This window comes from Achroia grisella, unplaced genomic scaffold, assembly GCF_030625045.1.
Source record: "Achroia grisella isolate CSIRO2021 unplaced genomic scaffold, CSIRO_AGI_Agris_v1 utg676, whole genome shotgun sequence".
Classification (NCBI taxonomy): Eukaryota; Metazoa; Arthropoda; class Insecta; order Lepidoptera; family Pyralidae; genus Achroia; species Achroia grisella.
Window position 1 is genome coordinate 931,186 of NW_026712992.1, and position 19,641 is coordinate 950,826.

At 32.1% G+C, this 19,641-nt stretch overlaps 1 protein-coding gene across 1 annotated transcript in view; it reads left to right on the top strand.

Moving 5' to 3' along the window:
* Nucleotides 1–5,754: 5,754 nt before the first annotated feature.
* Nucleotides 5,755–19,641, top strand: part of LOC131850019 (phospholipid-transporting ATPase ID) — a 32,584-nt gene continuing 18,697 nt past the window's right edge. Inside the window, exons 1-5 of the mRNA XM_059200166.1 lie at nt 5,755–6,122; nt 12,390–12,448; nt 13,175–13,387; nt 15,483–15,688; nt 18,609–18,739. Coding sequence (XP_059056149.1) covers nt 5,933–6,122; nt 12,390–12,448; nt 13,175–13,387; nt 15,483–15,688; nt 18,609–18,739 — 799 coding nt within the window. The 5' untranslated portion in view covers nt 5,755–5,932. The remainder of the gene's footprint in view (nt 6,123–12,389; nt 12,449–13,174; nt 13,388–15,482; nt 15,689–18,608; nt 18,740–19,641) is intronic.

Sequence of the window (19,641 nt, forward strand, 5' to 3'; positions counted from 1 at the left end):
CGTGTTCTGTTTATTATTGTTAGTTATTTTTATATATAATTATTACCATTATTATTTACAGTAGTCACGAAAGCAGTGCTGTTTGTATATCTCAGTATTCATACAGTTTTTATGTCGTTTTATAAGCTATATTACTATAAAGTTTCATAAAAATCAGGTACAGTACAGTACAGTACTCATAAACTTTCGCCATTGTAATATTAGTATGTTACTCACTGAACTCATCTAACTAATTTCAGTTAATGCAATATCGTAAACCACATAATGTTGTAATTATATCTTTATTTTATTGCCGTGCTTTGGTTATGTGTCAAAATAACCAAAGCACGGCAATAAAATAAAGAATTAATAAAAATTGGGTGTATAAGTATACCCAATATTTATCATTTCGTATCATTCTATACAATAATAATAGAATAAGCTACCAATATTTAATTTACATGTATTGATCATGTGACTTCACTATCAAGCAGCGCATCTCAATTTGTTCAATCAAGAACAATAATTGTCGTATTATGCTCATAATTTCGCTCCGAGTTTCTAGGTCAAATAGATCTTTCTTAATAAAATAAGTACATTTCAACAAGCGTATGTACGTGTGCACAATCTTCTAGTTTTAGTCAGTTGTAGTGATAACTTGGATTTATTTATTTATTAAGATTTCAATGTACAAATACACAAATAAAATTGCACGTGGCGGACTTAACAACTTGATTCATATGAAACTTGTGGGAAAGAAAAATATCTACATCATATTTTAGAAGAATGTGTTTGTTATGCATATAAAAGAGAATATATCATCCAAGCTCTGAAGTTAAATAGATTCGACATACTCGTTGTATTCCATAAAATATTGGCAGAGCCAGCTTCCGATGCAGCCAAGTTATTGTTCTGGCTGGTATCACATTAGTCTAAGTTATTTCTTTTTTTGTTATTGAGTATACGTATGATGGGATTGTTAAAGTCACATTTATGTACAAAAAATTAAACTATATACACAAAAAATTAATAAATATTTAATAGTTAACTATAGGGCTTATAGGGATCTATAAACCCTATAGTGGGCAGTGCATTATCAGTTATGTAAATATATACTACTATGCTTCTGGTTTCACTCGCATGAAATTTGTACCCTATGTGTTATTCTGATGTATAAGGTATATTACTCTTAAGTTTGATCAAAATCCTTTAAGTAGTTTTTGCATGAAAGATAACATTGGATGGATGTTTGTTACTCTTTCACGCAAATATTCACAAACTTTCCCATTTATAATATAAGTAAGATAATACTTAATAAAATAATTAAGCATATACATAATATTAAAAAATAAACACTAGTTTTAATATCTAGTACATACAACTGGTAATTTGTAATATGAATTCTCCTTAACAAATTAAACAATTGCTTATTTAATTATGATTATGGCAATATGCTCAAGTTTATCTGTAAGTCTTTATATTCGAATATGTAGAACCGCATTTCAATAATTATTGTACGTAATTAATTCATAAACGCAAATTGTATAGGTATATTGATTTCGTGCAGTGCAGTGCAGTGCAGTGCATGTCAGCAGTAGTCAGTAGCATTTATTTTTAATTTCGGAGTAACAATGTGTTGTGTGTTATCTCTTCGTAATTGTAATGGTTTTATTTTTTTTGTTACAGGATAACGGAGTGCTTATTTGGAACGCAGAATGCCGATCTCTCCGCGCGGACCTCCGCCCGTATCAACACCGCTCTATCATCAACTGCTCCGTAGGAGACCTAGCTTAATCCCCAAGTGTCCTTCTATAGTATAACGTCTAACATTTTGTACACCTCTTTTATACCGACCCATAAGTATAAGTACGCACAGTGCTAGTGTTAAGTGTCGCGCGCGAGTGAAGGTGTGTGTATGTGTGTCGATGGTGCGGCCGACATGGGAAAGTCCTCGGCGAGAACACATGGCCAAGGTGAGTGATACCCAATGTCGTACTCTGGACACCTGTCCTCAAGGTCCACCTTTTGCTATGTACATACACCCTTGTGTTGACCTCGATATTGTGAACTACAATACGTAACATAGGTATTCACGCTTGCTATAAATTATTATAACTGTACAATTGTTAATTAATACTTAATGAGTAGTGTGTATTTTACAATTATAAGTACCGATATTTAATGGAGCTTTATTGGGTACTTTTATTTTATAGACAATAGAAACGATTCTATTTATCGAATCCGTAACGTCCGTTTATTCCTTAGCAATATTTAAGAGTACTATTAGTACCCTTGAATTTTGTTATGGAATAGATTGAACTATAACAGGATCGAATAGAATTTCTTAAGTACTTATTAGGCTTTTCAGGTTTGAACTGTAGTAATCACTATCTATTTAGAGGGTTTTAATATTCGATCCTATCAAAACATGTAGTGGTAGTAGATATTTTCAATCTATTATTACTTAACTTGTTGTACCATATATTTAAAATAGCCGCATGAGGAACTTATGCAACAAAGCCCATTTTTTTATGTAATTGGAGCAGCTAACAAGCTGGCGTTGTATCTAATGGTACGCGGTAAAGGTCGCTTATATATATACGTAGACAGTAGCACGGATATGAAGGCCATGGTAACACTTATACATTGCCATTCAAGAGCACTAAGGTATCATGCCTTAGGATCCTCTAATGTCACTGCCTTAAACCGAAACACATCTTACAAAGCGAGCAGAATTGTGACTGAAATAGCCGAATCAGATATCCACGAAGAGAAATTCTACCTATAGTGAAATATAGTCGTATGCTTCGCTACATCTTAGCTAGAACAGAACTAATTTCTGTGATTCATTTTGTAATCGATACAGTTTATTTTCCGGTTATTTTAAGCCCCTTATATTTTTTTTTTTAAAACTGTCAAATGCAGGCAGTTTGTTATAGAACAGAATGCCACTTTTGTAGTAGTTAAGTATAAACCACAGTTTATACTTACTTAAGTTAACGGTGGGGTGGCAAAGCGCTCTGATGTCGTCTGACGTCAGTTACTCGAATTTATTCTACAAGTTGTTATATAAAATAAATAAGTTTTTCTTCCAATACTTTGGTTTAATGAATTTTTTTATTTCATTATAATAGTGCACCAATAAAAATGATGAATTTGAATGAAATTACACCAAGGACTTAACAAAATAGATATTTTTAATGGACTCTGAATTTGTTAACCGTTATTACAATAATTCTTTGAAATTTGGGAAGTATCTTTGATAATTAATTAAAAAACATATCGAGTTTATGACCGAAGAATTTCATTTCATATGTACTTCTCAACACTTGAAAAAACAGTGAAAATATATCATCCGAAGTAGTAGACAGAGGTTACAAATAAATGTTTTTTGGGGATGAAAATATTATGGTGCCCTCGCCTGCGCTAATGGTATATGCGTTATTATAAGAAGACCATGAGGTCAGATCCCATTCTCATAGATTCTTCAGGAATTAATCAAGATGGTTTCCAGAAGATACCACGTGGAGGTCGACCTAACATAGTACGTCATTAGTCCCCATGTTATTAGGATTTAATCGTTTTCATAAATAAGACTGTAAAAATCGCATAACTAAGTTTATTGAGTCTGGAAAAGAGTAGATTAACGTTAAGTGAACTAGTGCAAAATTGATAGACAGATAAATGATAGACTATCTGTGTATTGAGATTTTAAGAACGTAAATAACAAATTCTCAGAGCATAGGTATTTATCATTGATAATACATATATTCCAACTTTTTATTTCTTTTTCATAATTCTCCCGTTGTATTTTTGTTACATTAGTTCTTGATAACTTGAAAAAACTGTTTACCACGATAAGGCCGCCTTATTGTATTTAACTATACACATATTGTTCCTATCTTCTATAGATGCAATTAATTAGTAAACTAACAAATCATTGTCAAATGCAAATAGAGTATATTCTATTCTAGTCTATACTAGTAATGTGTTCCAGACCTTCTGACGACACAATATAAAGACATATACTTTTAATAACGTTTATTGAATACAATCACACAAAAACAGGAAAATTGCATTAACTAGAACTTAATACAAAAATAATGGTACAATGACAATGACAGATACAGATATTTATTTGTCAAACTGATACTGACATTAGGGTGCAAATGCATAACGACTATCAATAATTTATCAGTTCAGCAGTAGAAGAGCGTTTCCTTTACACGCCTTTCTAAAATTTATGATAACTCTTTAATAACACTTGAATACAATTCTCAATAAATCATTAATATATTTCTACTAACTACTAATCATTACTACCAACCTTAAATAAGATTGTCTAATAATTCGATATGAGCTTCCAGCTACTTTAAAACCATACGGGAATATTGTTGAGAAATATCAAATGTTTGGGAAATAAACATGATATAATATTAATTATTTAATTAACTTAATTAAATAAACATGTTATTATATTATATCTGGTAAAAAGAACTGTTACAATATTTTAATGTGAAAATGTGTTAATAACTACAATAAATAGATATGCTTTGTCCGTTATCAAATATTATTTTTTTAGCTAGAAGAAGTTACCTCGATTACTCACAAACAGTAATAATTCGTTTTTCGCCGCAATTCATGTCAGATACTGTTAATATGGCATTATATGGTTATATATTAGCAACGGTTAATATAATTGTATTCTACATTTAACAAAAAATATTTGAATGAGTCGTAATTGTAGAGAAAAGACTACAAATTAGTAATAATTTTAGAGGCGTACTTACCAATAAATAAGTAGTCAGTGGTTTTCAATACTTTGAATCTTTAAAATGAGGATAATAAACATATACTTGTCACATATTATTGATCGCTTTCGTATATCGTGTATAAATTTCAAAGAAGGATTCGATTAAAAATGTATAGTAACTGGATATGTATTAGTGTATGAAATTTTAATTTATCTTGTGCCAGAAAATTATGAAGTAATAATCCATAGCTTATTAGTACTCAGTGTTTACGTCCCAGTTATTAATAAATGTCTGAAATGGTAACCTCCAAAATTGTTCGAAGTACACGGTACTAAGGAAATCTATTTTGACTAATTATATTTGGATGTTTGTTACTTCATCTCATAAATTAACAGATGATAAATTACGAGGACAGGTAAATCTTTAAATAATTACCAACGGTACGGTCCTAAGTTACTGAGGAATATCTGGCTAGTTTAATATTTTAGAATCAAATTATGACAAAATAAATGTAAATATTTTTCAACTTACTATTTATATTTAGTAAGAATAAAATATTTCTATTATTAGTAGGTTCTATTATCTGTCTGTTATTTTATACTTTGGTAATATAAGAAGTCTTGAAGCATCGCCTACTAACAGCGCATTTAATAAAATAGTGAATGTCGCTGTACTGTACAGTATGGTGACATTTGTTTGAAGTGCATTTTTTAGCTATTAAAATTGTATTGTTATTCCTTACGTAGTACTAACATTATAATAATCTAAATCGAAAGGTCGAAGCTGTTAATTTCAATGTTAAGTACGGAACTACTACCAATAAACCTGTTCGGCCTGGCTAAGACGGCTTAACTATTGACAGCTATCTATTGCAATTTGCTGTACTGTATCAGTAATTTTATTTTGTTATATTAGTTGACTGCGTTTGAAATTCTACCATTATAAATACGGTTCGTGAACGGCAACACTAGTTCAGTAACGAATAGAATTAAAGAAGTTGCGTGCGCAGATCGGACGTGGCTAGTGTGCGCAGTACACGAGTCTCGACCCCGCACCGGGTCGGAGCGCGCGTGCGGGTCGCGACTCGCGGGGCGCGCTCGCGTAGCGCCGTAGCGTGCATTAGGAGCGGGGTCGGAGTCCCAGCCTGCGGAGTGGCCGCGCGGAGCGGCGTGCGACATGGGGCGGCGGTAGCGGCGCGGATGTGCGCGCGCTCAGAGGCCGTGGAGCTGGAGGTTTTGGGCGCGGAGGGCGGCGAGGCTCGCGTGCCGCCTCGCCCGCTGCGCCTCTCCCTCCTTGAGCTTCTAGGCAAACTGGTGCGACGCGAACAACCCGCTCAGCCGCACCGCCGCACCAGGCATAACCACCGCTTCCGCACCTTCGTCTCGTGCGGTCTGTATTTATTGATTCTGCAGAGCGTTTCGATGGCTACATTGAATTATTTTATTGAATTGCTATCTCACTTAGTCCTAAGTGTTATAGTCAACAGTTCTACACCTACGTGAATGATCCATGTATGGCCGTTTAATTGCTGCGAAATATACATAATCAATGTTCCTACATAATATTATGACGTATGATCAATGACGATGGAAACGAAAGTGGCGGGAACAATCCTAGTTGTGAATGAAGAAACGTACGGGTCTCATTTACGGAACTGTTGTAAAATATGAAATGAAAATGTATGTATGCATCATATTGGCCAAGGTCGGATTCGGCGCGCCCCGCACGGTCAACGGCCGGGACGAGACGGCGCTCCAGTGGTTTGCAAATCACGTATGACCGCGGACTGTTGTTATTGATTAACTGCCAATGTAACACTTCACTAAATCCAATTAATATGCAATCAACCACTGGAAACTATATGAAGTTTTCAATATAAAATATTACTAAGTACATTAATGTACTTTTAACCTTCAACCTTACAATGTTTTAACTTTGAAACTTTACAATCTAATGACATAGCGATAGTTATATAATGTAAGGTTTACGTTGAAGTTAAACATAGAAGAAATTTCTATGAGAGTAATCTACTATTCAATATCTACGAGATGATAGTATCCTACTATCATCCTCTTTACAAAATATTCTGTCAATTTAGTGCAGCGATAGTATTACCTATTTCAGCCGCCAATCAGTTCGCTTGGTATGTGTTTTGGTCGAGAAACGATATAAGGCAGTTAAATTACAGGATACAGACGAGACTTCGTAGTCTTCTAGAATGTGGATGTATAAGAGATCCAAGGGGCATCATATAATGACGTTATTATATATTTATAATTTATACGTAGTCATATGACTTGATGCACTTTGCAATTTTGCTGTGTGTATAATGTAAAAAAATAACAAAATATTATATGATTCGTTATGTAATAGGTATACTATAATACTTATATTCACATGTGTTCTGGTTATAAGATCAGAAATAGGCTGGAAAAGAGATGAATGGGCTGTTAAAGATGATAGGGGGATGAATATAGAGATGACTGCGAACAGGCATAAATGGAAGCGAAAAACCTATTATGCCGATCTCAAATGAATGAGATAAGGAAGAAGCCGATGATGATATATCACTTTTTAAATATTTTATAAGCAGGTTATAGAAGGTAGAAGCAGAAGATGAGTCACAAACTAAATTAAAGAAAAAAAAATTACATTTATATATCATTTATATTTACATATGAATGTGAATGGTTATAAGGGCAGAGGAAGACCTCAAAAGAGATGGATGGACGGTGTGAAAGATGATATGGTAAGAAAGGGAGTCAATAACGACATGACTGCGAACAGAGATGAATGGAAGAGTAAAACATATTACGCCGACCCCAAATAAATGAGATAAGGAAGAAGCCGATGATGATATATCACTTTTTAAATATTTTATAAAAAGGTACCTCTGTCTAACTATTGTTATGAATGATAATGGTATGGTTCACCCGCCTGCGCTAACGGTTTACGCTTGCGGGGCACCAGTAGAGGATGACAGGATGAGCATGATAAGCAGGTCAGTCAGCCCCATTGTGGTAAATTCATTAGGACATTGTTACGATGGTTTCCAGGGGAACCGCGTGGAGATAAACCTGACATGGTACATTATTAGCAATGGGGTCCTCAGTCCACATCCCTTCCTCCCTCTGTCTAACTATTATAGCAGGCAACCTAATGCAGTATATATTTATAAGCAATATTTCTGTTGGTATGGTTGGCGGTAAGGCATATTACATATACATTACAGGAATATAGCAACATCTTAGTTCTCTGGAATGGCAACGAGTTGTATCACTGATATGTCATACTATTTAAAATAAAGATTCACGGGCGTTACGACTTCATGTTTGTTATTGACTTTGAAATAACATGGCTTAGTGTAGCTAATTTTAGCAACTGTCATATCATTGTACTTTATAAATCAGTCATGAAATTCACCAACGTTAAATGATTCATTTATTTAGTCGGATTACAATTCTAGTTTTTATAGTAGTGGTATTGTCAAAAACAAACAAATTCAGTTTATAGTAAGCTAAATAATAATGTTGTTCCGTAGTTTCATAACTTTTATTTAATACTAGTCGATCCCGCGTTTTCGTACATATGAGCCGAATTTTTTCGGTTTATTTCATGTTTGACGTGATCAAAACGGTCGCAACAAGATGTGTAAATTGAACGAATAATAATTCGTAATTTTGAGAGCTTCTTACTGTGAACTGTATAAGCCGTTAGATTTACATTAAAATGAGGGATTGTTTCTCTTAAATAGTTTTAAATATATCTATTTATTATGTGGAAGCAGTCATAGTTAAAATAGTGAACTATAATTTATGTTTAAGAAAAGTACTTGGAATATATATATTGAGAAAGGTTGTCAAGATATTGAAGTATAAACAAGAATGTACAATAAAAAACTATAACATATAGTTATATATACAAATATAGAGTTATAAAAATTATTTTTTGATTAGCCAGTACAGTATACAACAATAAATATATTTAATAAATATTGTAATAACAATGTTTAATTTACATTGCTAAATATATTCTTATTAAAATAAATAACTTTTATCGGTTTTGGTATTTAAACTAAGTAATATCCATAAATAGTTTGAAAGTTACTACGATGATAAACTCGCTGTTCAGAACGTGGGCAGTGTCCAGTTGGCGAGTTGTCACGTGATGCTAAAGATACAAGAAATAAAAAAATAATATTTACGTAGACAAAGCCTCGGGCGGTTAGTAGATTATAAACACATATCAAGCTTCACAAGATGTCTGAGTTCCGATACTACCCCTGAAAACGTTATTACTCGTAAAGCAGGAGTGGAGATCGATCAGCGTCCATGCGGCGCCTCTGACGGGAGTTGTCGCGACTTTCTAATCCCCTTAGCCACTACTAAGTGTAATTTGCACCAATTTTGGTAATGTATCGTGTTTATTTATTTCAATTTTTAAAACAGATCTAAATTAATTATTGTCATAAATACAGTATATATGTCAGTGTGTGTCATATAAGATCAGTAACTTTTGTAGATTCAAGGCTAAGTTACGGAATGTTATTCAGATTGTTTTTATGCTTATTCAATAATTGTATATTACTTAATATACAATTATTGAATGATTTATTATACTTTTTAATCCTAAATTTATTAGAAAACCTTTAAAATAAATTAATAAAACAGGATGATATTGTTATGGCATCAAAACAAGAGTAAAACCACGAAATCGAACGCAAAAACAATTAGAGTAGTTTAAGATACGTTCTGTTAATTGACTATGGAATAGAATAACATATCTACATCGATTTGGTATTCGTTAAATAGACGTATGTTTGTTACCGGTGTGTTATTTACACACCGGTCACATGCTGAGCGGAGCGCGTTTATTCTTAAAAATTCGAACTTGACCCGATCGAAATTTTTTTGAGTGTTAAACGATGGTATTCTCTCGATAAAATTTTGATCTCGATCAAGCTGTTTCGGAGGAGTACCGTCACAATGAGTGCAAATCTGTTAACTAAGATCGCTCCGCGCTTCGAGCTCCGTTCAATAATATGATATACGCAAATAGTAAGAGAACATTACGTACTGTTTTACTGGAACGCTACCTCACCACTTATTGTGGAAAATTTTACCCCCCATGAGTCTTCACGTTGAGTCATCTATTGCTTAGAGAGTATTTACTAGTTTATTTGCTGTAGTTCTTCTAAACCAATAGGAATACTATTTACCTTTCTTACAATAACAAACACACCATTAATGCTATGTAATTTTAATGTAAAATACTATATCAGTACCTATGACAAACAAAACAATGAATGAATTCTGAAATTATACATCTGATATAGAAGACCTATACCTAGTAATATATAAAATTTAAGTCTTTGAAAATTTTGTCTGTATGTCTGTTTGTTCTGGTTAGTCTCTGAAATGGCTGGACTAATTTTTACGGGATATTCACTTGCAGATAGCTAATATATAAAGTAATATAAGCTACTTTTTATTTAGAAAATTTTCGCAAGGTACTGTTTGTCTTAAATAAATAGGTATACGTATGTACGTACGTACTTATATTGTTCTTATATAGGGACAGTGGCGATAAATTATAATGCCATATAAAGATATTAACATCCTTCAATGAATCCTACATCCTGTTATTTGTTGATAATTTCAATAGGACTCGTATAATAGCTTCCCGGTGACGAAAAGATCGTGCATTTAATTATAAGATTATCGCTCTCAAGTATTGAAAGTGAATTATACCAATGAATACAATACAAAGATATAACAATATGATAAACATGTATGGTAATAGTTGTTCATGCACGGGACTTTCATTTAATGTTAGACATGACACTTATATAAGTGTGTAAAGAAACTGTCTTATAAAAATAAAAGTATATCAGTTGAGTATCTTGCGAGTTCTTCTCAATTGAATTTGTATACTTACTGAATTGGACGGTAGAGGAAAAATAATATAATACAAAAACTGGACATTCATAAACGACTAAACTGTCCGACATGAATAAGTGATTTTTATTTGATTTGATTTGAATAACTTTTTAACTAATTTTATTTTTCCAAAATGTGTATTTTTTAATATGCGAATAACATCTAAATTATAAATCTTGGATTCTTAGATGTACAATAAGATTTACTGGCTGTTTTATATATTGCTTCATCCACATTTGAAATAGATTTTATTTCTTTTTGACTATTTTATTATATATACATATATCCGTGATTTCTGCTATATTAAACGTCTAAAAGCATATCACTTAATATTGATTATTGCTTAAACATCCAAAGGGTCCATATGTGGCTATCGTTTTACGAAGTTGATTATTTTGTAAACAATTATGAGCGTTACTTACTCTGAGATAAATTTGGTACCTATATAGTTTTATTATCGTATAAGATGTAGTAATTAGTTAAATAATTAGAAATTAGTCATAAATGGAAACGTTAAAATTTCCGTTTATGACTAATTTCTATGTGTTAAGATAAGGCGCATGTCTCATAATTTATCAGAACATAAATTAACATGTTTTCTATTTATATAAATGAGTCTAAAATTAAATTTGGCGCTTCAGAATGTTTTACTTAACAAGTAAAATATTATTTTTGCTTGGTTACATTATTTAAGTAAAAATGTATATGATACCGTAGGATGATAACATAGTATGTTATCGACACTGCAACATTTAATAGTGTTAAACAATTTACCATATGATCATATGACCACAATGTGGTCAATTAATGTACATATAATATAATAATTTACTGTAGATCTTATAGTAATAAGTATAGTAAAGTATAGTTACTCGTTTCTGTAATAGATATGTTGTACATTTCGCTCAATTATAATATATCTAGAGGACCTACGCTATTCGTTATACATATATTGCTAATTTTGATAAATCATCAAGTAAGCTTCTAATATTGAACACCATTTCGTGCGCACTAATGTATGTATATTGTTTATTTTTGAGCTCAAATAGTGCAATAAAACCGATACTTAGATCTCTAAATGTCTACATTATTTATTATATCGAGAATGAAACGATAAAATATAACACATGATCAAACGAAATATTTGTTTTTCGCCAGATTTCGTCCTACTTTTAGTCATCACGAGTCAATGAAATTTTAATATACATATATCTGATAAAGCTTTTTATTTAAAACTGGGTGTACTCCCGAAAAGAAAAATAAAGCTAAATTTCACGCGGCTTCGTCCGCGTAAAGCTTTATTGACGAAGCCGCGTGGAATTTAGCTTTATTTTTCAGAAATAAAATATTTTTTTAAAAATAAAAGTAGCCTAAGTTATTATTACATCAGCTACCTGCCATTAAAAGTCCCGTCAAAATCGGTCCAGCCATTTCAGAGATTAGCCGGAACAAACAGACAGACAGACCGACAAAAATTTAAAAAAATGTTATTTTGGTGTATGTACCGTATTTATATTCATATGCATGTAGTAAAAAACGGTTATTTCAATATTACAAACAGACACTCCAATTTTGTTTATATATATGTATAGATTATTATTTTCTGTTTCTGTTTTAACTCAAAAAGTTTGGTTTGTTCTTTTAAAAATTGAACCTATGTTCATCTTTATATCCGTTATAAGTTACGTGTATTAATATAAACTGTTCGTTGTTACAGAGAATGAAAGGAGAATTAAAGCGAATGACAGGGAGTACAACGCGCAGTTCCGCTATGCAGTAAGTAGTGACGGAACATCATTTTCTTGTTTGATTTAAGTTGTAGGAATTAATGTTGCCTATTGTTTTCATATATATAATATATACATTCTAATGCCATTAATCTTGTGAGTCACTTTTCTATGTATACACTTAATAGTAGTAATAATTTATTATCTATTAGTAGGTCATAATAATAAATGATAGTTTAGCACCTAAGAGATATAATGTTATATAATATAGTACTATATAATGATAATAATAATATCCTAGGATATTTCACACAGCAATTCACACAAACTTTAAATATTTCTATTAAAATTTTATTTAATCTAAATATTTAAAATTGTTTTTTTTTAATACATATATAACGTACATAGAAAACACTCAGACCTATACAAACAATTATACTGAATACAAATCTTTGCACCATGCGAGGAATCGAACCCGCGACCATAGGAAGAAAAGCGGTGTAATAAACAGCTAGGCCACCGTGGCCGAATGATAAATTAACATTTTCATGGGACATTAAAAATATAGAAAGCTAAGTATTTGTGTAACAAATACGTTTAACTATTTTATTAAATTATAAATTATATAATATATTAATTATTTTATGTATTTGCATGTCCGTGAAGACAAAGTGAGAACTATATAATTTAAATAAGATAAACCATTCACTGTATTTACCACTTTTATCACATATACATTTCATTTCATTTATATCGAGTATTTTTTTTGTTGCAGAACAACTACATCAAAACATCTAAGTACTCAATTATAACATTCCTGCCGCTGAACTTGCTCGAGCAGTTCCAGCGGCTAGCGAACTTCTACTTCCTGTGCTTGCTGGTGCTACAGCTGATACCAGCCATCTCATCATTGACGCCCATCACCACTGCCATACCACTGATCGGTGTGCTCGCACTTACAGCCGTAAAGGACGCCTATGACGATTTCGTATGTATACATATATATTTACTAACTTTGTCATATATATTAACATCGCTATTAAAAAATAGGGGTTGATGCTAGAAGGGTGTTACCACTTAGGGGTATAAAAAATAATTATAAACCTATTCTCAGACCTACTGAATATACATATAAAATTTATTCAAAATCGGTCAAGCCGTTTTGGAGGAGTATAATCACGAAAATTTTATATATAAGATGAGATGAAACAACGTATTGTTGCGATTGTAAACGTTATCTTTTTCTAAGGAATTAAAAGTCTTGGACAATATTTTCATTAGATATTAAGATGGGGTTCCCAATTTTACTCTATCTATGATAGATTTTGATAATAATTTGGCAATTGATAAGATTTATTCTTTTATTGGTCTTATAATTGAATGTTTTATGAGCATTGGTTTTCAGGTTTTAGTTGTGGTTTCATTCACTAAAATATATAATATCTGTCTATTATGGTATATTTTTGTAATCGATAGAATAATAGAATAGGTGTGAAATGTATTATCTAAAAACATTGTTGCTTTTGCTATTGGGTTAAAAATAAATATAGAATAGACTTATAAGACACTCCACGATTTATGCCTGATAAGAAATTAGAATAATTGATGCGATTAGACATTAGAATTAGGATTAGATGTATCTATCTATTTATTTATGTACTGTATAAGAAGAAATCAGATAGGAAACCGCGTAAGAGTAAGACTATTTGTTCTACACTAATGTGATTATTGCTATTTACGTATTTCCTGCGATCACTAGCAGGTATAGTCGTGGCTTCATATCCATACTCGAATTTCCGTAACTGAACATGTTAACTCGTTTCAGCAACTTGCTATGAATGGTGACGTAGCCATCAAAGAGACCTTTATTGTATACCAAGGACGGCTGCGTAATTAATGTTTTGTGGCAAAAAGTTTCACAATCGATTCCGTTGTGTGTCACGCAGTGGTCATTCACAACATAAATTCTGCATAATTTACAATCGGTTTCAATTGCAAATGATCTACAGACGTCATTGTTGGAGTTAATTAAATAGTTTGCCGTTGCAGACCAGTTGATGTAAGGCTAGTTCGCAGCGATACTGTTTTGTTACACAGTGTGTCTACGTAATAAAATTAAGATTTATTCATTTTATCTCTATTCAGAGAACTTGCGTCTCCTCTCAACGGAGCGCGATAGCAATATTTTAAATTGAAATTTTACAGTAAATATTTACGTTCCGATCTACTCGACTTACTCTACCTATAATTGTAGTAAATATATGAGTATTTTTTTTTTGTTATTCTTAATATTCTCAAACTTTCCAAATTTTTAAACTATCTTGGCTTGTCCGTACGAACGAGCTAAAGATCCTTTTTTTGTGAAAGTTTTTAATTACATGTTATTCTAAAACAAACTAGTATGAAACGTTTAATATTGGCTGCCTTATCCTAGGAACAAAATTTCATTGAATTTAATTAGTTATTGTAATAAAATTTCATCGTTTTGTATGGCCAGGGGTCGGGGACATGCAGCCGTAACGTGTTAGTAGACATAGGCAGTAAAGTTATGAATGGTTAAGTGGTTTAACCAAGCATTAACCGTGCCGACGGTAAGCATTTGCCGTACTAGCTCAATAAATTATGCATATCATTGTGTATTAACTTATTTTAGTATACCTTTAAAAATCTATTTTTAGTTATCCGAAAATAGGTAAAGAATAAATTAGTTTAATATTACGAATAAAATAGGTTTAGCGGTTAAAGAACATAAAGTAAACAAATTTATTTCCTCTTCGTAATTCATGATTCCGATAGGGAAAAATAACTACACGAGAAACCTTTACATAAAATACAATCGTAATTTAATTTAATGTATAATTTAATTATTCGTATACTCTATTCTCAATTTAAAAATGTATTTTTATAAACGTATTCAAGTTCATTTGAAATGAATAAGAGCGAAGATTCTTGTCAGTTCTTCTCAGCACAAAAGCACTCCGAACTGACATAAGATTTGACATATCCTAAAAGTCTGTAATAGACCTACATAAATAATGATGTGTTATTGTGTTTTTTTATATTGTATTTATTGTATGTTTTAGCAACGTCATCAAAACGATTCTCAAGTTAACCATCGTCGGGCGAAGACGCTCCGCAATGGCAAGTTGGTGGAGGAAAAATGGGCGTCTGTTCAAGTGGGAGACGTCATCCGGATGGAGAACGACCAGTTCGTAGCCGCAGATATCCTACTCCTCAGCAGCTCGGAGCCCAACGGCCTCTGTTACATAGAGACCGCCGAGTTAGATGGGTAAGTCTTTATTTATATTTTTTACATAGTATAAAACAAAAGTGGCCACCGTTGTCTGTTTGCGTATATCTTTTAAACAATGCAACGGATTTTAATCCGGTTTTCATTAATATAGATAGGTGTATATATATATTTATATATATATATATATATATATACATACATGCTTACAACCTGGATAATTCACACAACGCCACCTAGTCCCTGACTAAGCAGAGTTTGTCTCATTAGTAATAATATTTTTTGTCTATACATATCAAATCAAATCAATAGTAATTTATTCATCTAGGACATTTTAGCCGCCTATCAAAGTCAATTATTTTCTATTATATTTTTGCCTTCTGTCCAATTCAGTATACATAATAAACATAGAGAACCCTTAACGATACAAACAGTCATATTCATGAATACAAATGTTTGTACCGTGCAAGGAATCGAACCCGCGACTAACGGAAGCAAAGCTGTGTGCTAAACCGCTAGACTACAAAGGTATACACAGAAAGCATAGAAAAGACGACATGTTCACAGATATCAAATGCAAGTCCGTTCAAAGCCGGGGCGCTAGTATGTTATAAACCGCTTCTCACTATAGCTGCGACGTAATGCGTGTGTAATACGTTCTAGATTCCTAGCATTGTCTTGGGGATTTCCGATGCTTTTTGTGTGTTCTTCTGCTATATTTTAAAGCAATGTTGGTATTTTGATATGTATATTGTCAAGGCATTAATAACGGAATTGTTAAGACACAAAGCAGTGGAACAATCCATCAGTTTGAAAGTTATAAATATTCTGGATGATTAATATACTTAAATTAATGAAATCTTTATGTGAATCTTATCTGAATCTTAATAATATATATAAACCTTCCTCTTGAATCACTCTATCTATCTATTAAAAATCCGCTTCAAAATCCGTTGCGTAGTTTTAAAGATATAAGCATACATAGGGACGAACAGACAGTGACAGCGACTTTATTTTATACTATGTAGTGATGCGGAAGTTTCTAAGTAAGGACGTTTGTTATTCTTTCACGCAAAAACGAATAAACCGATTTTGATGAAACTTTACAGTAATATACCTTATGCATCAGAATAACACATAGGCTATATTTTTATTGAAATTTAACGCGAGTGAAAGCGCGGCTTTTAGTTTGTAATAAAGAAAACCTTATCTTAACTAGGTCACTATATACTCCCGGATATGCAAACTGCAGTATCACCAGTAAATGTCTGGTAAAACCCGTTGATTAATAACAGTTACAGTTGAGTAATTATGAATAATGTAGGTATGTTATTCATAATCAGTGAACTCTGAAAACATTGCCTGACAACATTTGCATTCACAAATACAATCTGCTGCTTTCGGATAACCTTTGCATTGTTACACTTTGTATAAGTTTAATCTTTACTTCTTTACATAGTATAAAACAAAGCCGTCGGCTCTTTTTGTAGGCTTAGATTTATAATTACGCAACGGATATTTATGAATTTGTCAGCAATACATAGAGTTATTAAGATGAAACATTATATTATACATATAATACATGCACATACAGATAAACCATAAAAGTTCAAAGATTTGTAATGCACACGTGCGAAGCATTGGATCGGTGGTTTTTAAGTACGGTGATCTAGCGGATTAGCACACCGCCTTACTACGTGTGGTTGTAGGTTCGATTCCTCGAACGGTGGAAATATTTAATGAATAAAAATTTCCTCCCTATAAGTACAAAAATTCTCCTTATACAATCCTTAGTCCTTCCCACCCTTGATTACGCAGATGTGTGTTGCTCTGACATGAATGTCGACCTTTTAAACAAATTGGATCGTCTTCTCAACAACTCTATCCGCTTCATTTTTAATCTCCGCAAGTTCGATCATATTTCTTCTTATCGTTCACAGCTTAAATGGCTACCTATCCGTTACCGTAGAAATGTACGTATTCTATGTACTCTATACTCCATTTTATACGATCCAAATTCTCCTGATTATATTAAGAGTAAATTTCACTTCCATGGGGACAACACCAATCACGGTATTCGCTCAACTAGAAAATTTTTACTTCATATCCCGGCTCATTTATCCGGTTTCGTCCACTATTCTTTCGCCGTTCAGGCTATCAAACTTTGGAATGACTTACCTCTTGATATCAAAACCGCTACGAATAAAATTTCTTTTAAACATAAACTACGGGAACATTATCTCAATTTGTAACTTTTTACTACTCTCTTCTATTTCTCTTTCTTTCACTATTTTTCCATTCTACTCTCTATGGTTCTGTGACTGTCAGACTATTGAGTATCTAGTATATATTTATTATATATATATATATATATATATATGTGTATATAATTATTTGTATATATGTATAATATAATATTTGCATATATTTATGTAATTTATGATTGTATTCCTTAGATATATATTGTATTTATCATTCTGTTTATATTTTGTTGCTTTTTATTTATCATTTATTATATTTGCACCGCCAACATTTACTCTCTGCACCACCAATGGTCGACTGGTAGAAAATGCCGCATGGTGTTAAGTCCGCCAAATGTACTTTACTATATTTTGTATATTATGTGCATTGAAGTTAAATAAATAAATAAATAAATGTTCTATCGTGCGAGGATTCGATTCGAACCTTGAGTTTGTTTATTTGTATGTTTTCTTTGTACAATATGTATGTATTTATTAATAATATATATTACAGAATTCCTAACTATTGTTTGGGATGCGTATAACAAGCTTTGATTATCTTGGGATTTCTGATTGTTGTGTTTTATTTTTTTTTTGTATTTTTTTGCTTAAATAATAATACATAGATTATTTTTTGTATTGGTGTATCATATACTTATATTTATGTATATATCCATAATTAATAAAATCACTAATTCTATGTACTGTTGGTTCTACAGGGAAACAAATTTAAAATGTCGTCAGTGCCTTGTGGAGACAGCTGAGATGGGTCAGGACGACGCACAACTGGGCGCCTTCGACGGGGTCATTATATGCGAAACGCCCAACAATCTACTTAATAAGTTTGAAGGTAATTTCTTTGTTTATTGGGTTATTCACCTGCATAACGCGTGTGCATAATGTTGTTGTAATGCTCTTATGAAACTCAACACAGTACAGTACCGCTATTGATGTCGTAATAATAAACATAATTTCATTGTTTGCACGCATTGTAAATTTAATTTGCATACATCACTTAAATGTTATTAATAATAAACGCTAATAAACATTACAAAGCCACAATTAATGCAGTGTTTTAATTAATTTAACTGATAAATCCGTTGATAGTGTTATCTTGAAGATGTACTATATTTTTTATTATGTTTATGTTGAGGGTTACGGTAATCTTTCTGTCTGGTTTATAATATTACTATCTCTTGAATCTTAGCCGATGTTATTTGAAAACATTGTAATGTAATCAAATGTTATTCTATTGAAAATGTTAATTTATAGTTGAAATTTGATTCCAATTCGAAGACGCCTGTCTCGGATCAGAGACAATTATAGATCAGATTTATTCTATTTTATACTATACATAGTAAATCTCGCGAATTTAAGTAGGTATAGTAAACTAGTAGACCATGAAATAACCATATTGAATAATAGTTGTATCACTATTTGCAGTGCCAAATGTAGACTAAAAAGTCATTTTGCCAAACAGCTTGCATTGTAAGCTGTGTTTCGGTTGTAAATTAGGCAGTGAAAATACAGGTGAAGAGTCATGATACTTAGTCCCCTGGAATGTTAACGGATGATGGTATCAGTGATATAGTGCTGTTCACGTAGGTGACGGTAACCGTTTATCAGCTTTTTTGCCATTTATATTATACAAACATTTTTTGGATATAAATATTCGATTATTGTGCGGCAAGTTACATTGCAAGGTATCTTTCGGTTATATGGTAGCATAATAGGCATAACACAATTAATGCA